General features: G+C 36.2%; 1 protein-coding gene across 1 annotated transcript; it reads left to right on the top strand.

Annotated features, from left to right (window-relative positions):
• The first annotated feature begins 1510 nt into the window (after window positions 1-1510).
• LOC117451101 (protein NATD1-like) lies at window positions 1511-3792 on the top strand. Its single transcript, XM_034089216.2, has 3 exons — window positions 1511-1736; window positions 3036-3157; window positions 3227-3792. Exons 1-3 carry the CDS (start codon window positions 1583-1585, stop codon window positions 3341-3343), a joined length of 393 nt encoding a protein of 130 aa, XP_033945107.1. The 5' UTR covers window positions 1511-1582; the 3' UTR covers window positions 3344-3792.
• Window positions 3793-4305: the final 513 nt, after the last annotated feature.

Genomic DNA, 4305 nt, shown 5'->3' with positions numbered 1-4305 from the left:
TGAATTACGAGTTGCGGATTTAACAAAGATAGATTGGTGCAGTCACTGAGACGTGCTATGGTTTTGAGCTGGATGAAAAGGAGGTTCTGGCGATCCGGTTGATGCCGAAAATTACTTGTGAATTTATTGGAAGCGAGAGTTGAATTTGTAATGGTTAGCCGGAGTTTTGATTGATTTTGGTGTGGGGTTTTATAGCAATGATAAGCATTTCAGATTGATCAGTTGAGTTTGAGGAAGTTGGATTTCATCCAGGGATTCATTTATGTAAGGCAGTTGATGAGACGGGAGAGGGTTGCAGTGATGGATTTTTTTTAAATCTAGAGCTGGACATCATTGGTGAAGAAGTTGAAGAGGCCATGATGGCGTATGATATTGCCAAGGTCTGTCTAGGAGGTAGAGAATGAAGAGGAGACAGTGGCGAATTGGCCCCTGTTGACAATTTACTAGCGGTATTTACTTGCGATACCGAGCTGGGCCGGCGGTACCGAAGTGGGCCGGTGTGGGGTCCCGGGCTGATTTTTAGTCCCAGTCCGCCCCTGAGAGGAGATGATCAAGCACCTGGGGGACGCCTTGGGACAGGGGAGGGAAGGAGAGGTGATGTTGAGGGACGATTCAAGACCAGAGTGAAGAATGGTGTGGTTGAAAGCGGCAGTAAGGTTCTGCAGGATAAGGATGCTGTGGTGTCCAGACAATTGGAGAGTAGCATGTTGTCTGTGACTCTGAGGAGGGCTCTTTCTGTGCTGTATTGTGAATGGAAACAAGTTTGGAAAATGGTTCGGACAGGTCGTTGTAGTTGGTTGATAGTTTTGACAGAAAGGGGAGATGGGACAGAAATGACCCATGATGTCAGGGTTAAGTCATGAGTTTGCTATGTGTATTATTTCACTGTAAAAAAAATATAATGTATAATTTACATTTTAATATGAGTAGTATTGTCATGGTGGAACATTTAAATCAAAAAGTAAATCATAAGAAATGTATCTGTACTTGTCTTTGTGGATTTAAAATACAAATTAAAGTATGTTTGTGTAAACCCTTGTCATGTTAATGTTGTTCTCTAATTGTATTATTTCATTTTTAATTGGAAATTATTTGAAATTTATTTTTCAGTTTTTTGCGAAGTGAAGCAAAGTTTTTCCCTGACAAACCTTAATAAACTTTAGAAATCAGAGAATATATATATATATTTTTAAATAATTCTACCAAATGTAGGGTTTTGCTTGACATTATTTCTAAAAGATTATAATCTTTAATCTTAGAGAATGTCCAAGTATTTTCGTCCACAAATGTAGGACTTTAAAAAATGTATTAATAGTATTACTAGTAGGCCTATTACTGTTATATATTGTTGTATAGATTATGTAAATAAATAAAACACATTAACGTTAACAAAACAACATATATGTAATTGCATTTTTAATAACCTCTGTTTGTTCTGTAAAATGGAGATCAAAGAAAGGTTATGGATAAGTTAATCATTATCTTTTTCTAGCATGTGGTGCCCCCTTGTGGTCTGTCTTTACAACAACCACAATTACATGCTGCTTAGTTATTATCCGTGTCTTTTTAATGTAGGCTATAAATGGCATTTCAAATCTTCTCCAGACTCACCTCGTTAAACCTCCAAATTAAGGGTCCACAGACTGCCTTCAGGGCGTTATGCTCCGGCTGCAGTTTATCGGTGGAACACGACCGACAGAACCGGCGCTTCACCGTCACTCCGGGCAGCGGGGCAGGTAAGCACATATAGCCGAGCATGACGCTGCTCAGCCCGGGGAAGTCCTGTAAGAGAACCCGGCGTCTACTCGCGGCCTACTAGAACACATATATGCGATTGATTAGTTCACCGTTAAATTAAACATGTATTTCTTTAAAGATAATGAGTTCAATTTTCCATTTATATTGGCAGTTTCGTTTTTGTGAGACAATAACACCAAGCGAAACATCATCTAAAAATAAGGGAATTTACTGTAACTTTGTCAATGGTACACGTTTCGCAGCCGATATGTACGATTTGTAATTGTTATGATGTGTTTATATCCACCGAACAGTTCGGCATATATATCATTAGCAAAGGTGACACATTTCAGCATATTGTTGGCTAGTAAGTAACAGTTGAACCGCTGAAGCCGTCTAGAAGGGCACACTTAAAAGTAGCTATTTGCGGAGGGAGTTTTATGGAAGACAATTTACGCCAATATGATTAAAAGACAAGCCTGTACATCTTTATAATGACACTGAGACTAGTTTCCCCACAATAATTAAAACTGTGTTTTTAAATGACACATTTCTTCCCTAAATAATTACTTCACTATCTCAAAATAAAAATAAACTTCCCAAAAATGATCGCATAGTGTCTCAAGAAAATGAATTAGTTGTTCGAAAATAATGAGACACTTTCACCAAATATTCATGGTAAGTCATTATTTTGACGTCTATCAAATGGGTAAGCAAAAGGCTTGTTTTGGTCTCATAGAATTTCACTTTCACCTCATGTCCCTCACCCAATTAGAATTCAAGAAAATATGAGCTAAATCAATAAATACTTAAAGGTGGGGTAGGTAAGTTTGAGAAACCGGCTCGATATCGCTAGAATTTGAAAATACACAACCGGAGAAAATCCGCCACTTCCTTACAGAGCCCCTCCTCCAACACACACGAACGCGCACATGACCAATGAGGGCACGAGATAAGTTTGTGTCCCGATGGAAGGCTGACAGGCAGGTAGGCCAAAAGTACAACCAACCAATCGTTGGTTGTACTTTTTACAGTATTACGGCTTCTACAGATGAATTTTTTTATGGATTTTTTGTCAAAGCACTTAAGATATTCATTGCTATCGGGATGTTAAGAGCATTCCATGGAATATAACAAAAAGTGTATCTCGAGCCAGTTTCTGAAACTTACCTACCCCACCTTTAAGTACTTAAAAGTAAACAGTTGGATTCACATGTTTAATTCTCTTTTTAAGGGTCCTTTTTCTGATCCGAGTCATTTTAATTAAACACTGAGTCTTTCTCCTCCTGTTTCCCCAGGCGGCCATGCAGAGTGTGCAGTGCTGCACTACAAATTCATCGGAGAGAAGGAAGTGGACTTAGTGTCAACGTATGTTCCAGACACATTTAGGGGCCAAGGTGTTGCTGCATTGCTGTCACAGGTAACTTAAACTTCATGCAGGCATGTGCAGGGTCTAACAAGCTGTATTTACTGTATACTTCTTTTACAGGCTGCCATGGACTTCCTGGTTGAAAAACACCTCAAGGCTCACATCTCCTGCTGGTATATAAAGAAATACATCGAGGATCACCCAATGAAAACTTATAAAGAACTTGTGATCCCTTGACTGCAGCCAGATTGTGAAGAACAGCCAGTGATGCTACCTCAAATTATCTTTAACCAAAATCAGTCAACAATAATCTGAATAGATATTTCAAATTGTAAATTGTTGTTCGACAACCTGAATTATGTAAATTGATTTTCATACCAGAAAGCACTTTTTAAAATGTTGTCATCTTTAATTAGTTAATTCATAGTTTCTCACTAAGTATTAATATTTATTAATTATTTAATATTTGGAAAAAATAAACGAAAATGTTAGCCAGGCATGTTTGATTTTTTTTATCATTTCTGCAAAAATAATGAACACTGTCTCTGATGCAGAATAATGGGTGCTGAATATCATTTTAAAAATGCTTGTAATGTAGTTGTCACTCTTCAGTAAAATTCTGCTAACATTTAGCAACAACTCTTAAAGAATATGCATTTGTTGATGATTAAACATGATATTCTGAGTATTATGGTATTTGGTGGATTCATTGCTGGATAGGTTACTTTGTCAGTATTGATAGAGCCAATCAAAACAAGTATAGATATAAATAAATATCTATATATAGTTGTTATTAAGTACTCTGTATCACAAGATAATATAATACCTGAGGGCAAAAAACTAAACCAATGGAGAAATGTAAATAAGTACAGTTAATAATGTACTGTATTTGAGTAATACATTTAGATACTCTAAGTCTTTAACTTTTTTATCTTCAATAATACCTATACTTTATAATCAAATTATACATAAATGCATTTCTGTAAAATACAAACAAATCTTGCATATTTCAAGTACGCTCAAAAGACAATATACTTGTATTCCAATAGATGTCAGTCTTACTCCTTTATACTCTTATTTAACTGTCAATGTTAGATTTATATCTGAAATAAAAAAATCTGCATTACATTGATATGAAATGTGTAAAAGCAACAGATTTTTTTTGGAGATAAAGTACGTTTTTTTTAACAATAACAACT

This window comes from Pseudochaenichthys georgianus, chromosome 8 (assembly GCF_902827115.2).
Source record: "Pseudochaenichthys georgianus chromosome 8, fPseGeo1.2, whole genome shotgun sequence".
Taxonomy (NCBI): domain Eukaryota; kingdom Metazoa; phylum Chordata; class Actinopteri; order Perciformes; family Channichthyidae; genus Pseudochaenichthys; species Pseudochaenichthys georgianus.
Note: the sequence above shows the minus strand (reverse complement) of the source record. Positions and strands in the feature narration are given on the sequence as shown.

Bases quoted from the DNA above. Each gene is read 5' to 3' on its own strand.
- LOC117451101 (XM_034089216.2), top strand. From the start codon at position 1,583: ATGGCATTTCAAATCTTCTCCAGACTCACCTCGTTAAACCTCCAAATT. The intron at 1,737-3,035 runs GTAAGCACATAT...CTGTTTCCCCAG, and splicing joins CACTCCGGGCAGCGGGGCAG to GCGGCCATGCAGAGTGTGCA. The intron at 3,158-3,226 runs GTAACTTAAACT...CTTCTTTTACAG, and splicing joins TTGCTGCATTGCTGTCACAG to GCTGCCATGGACTTCCTGGT.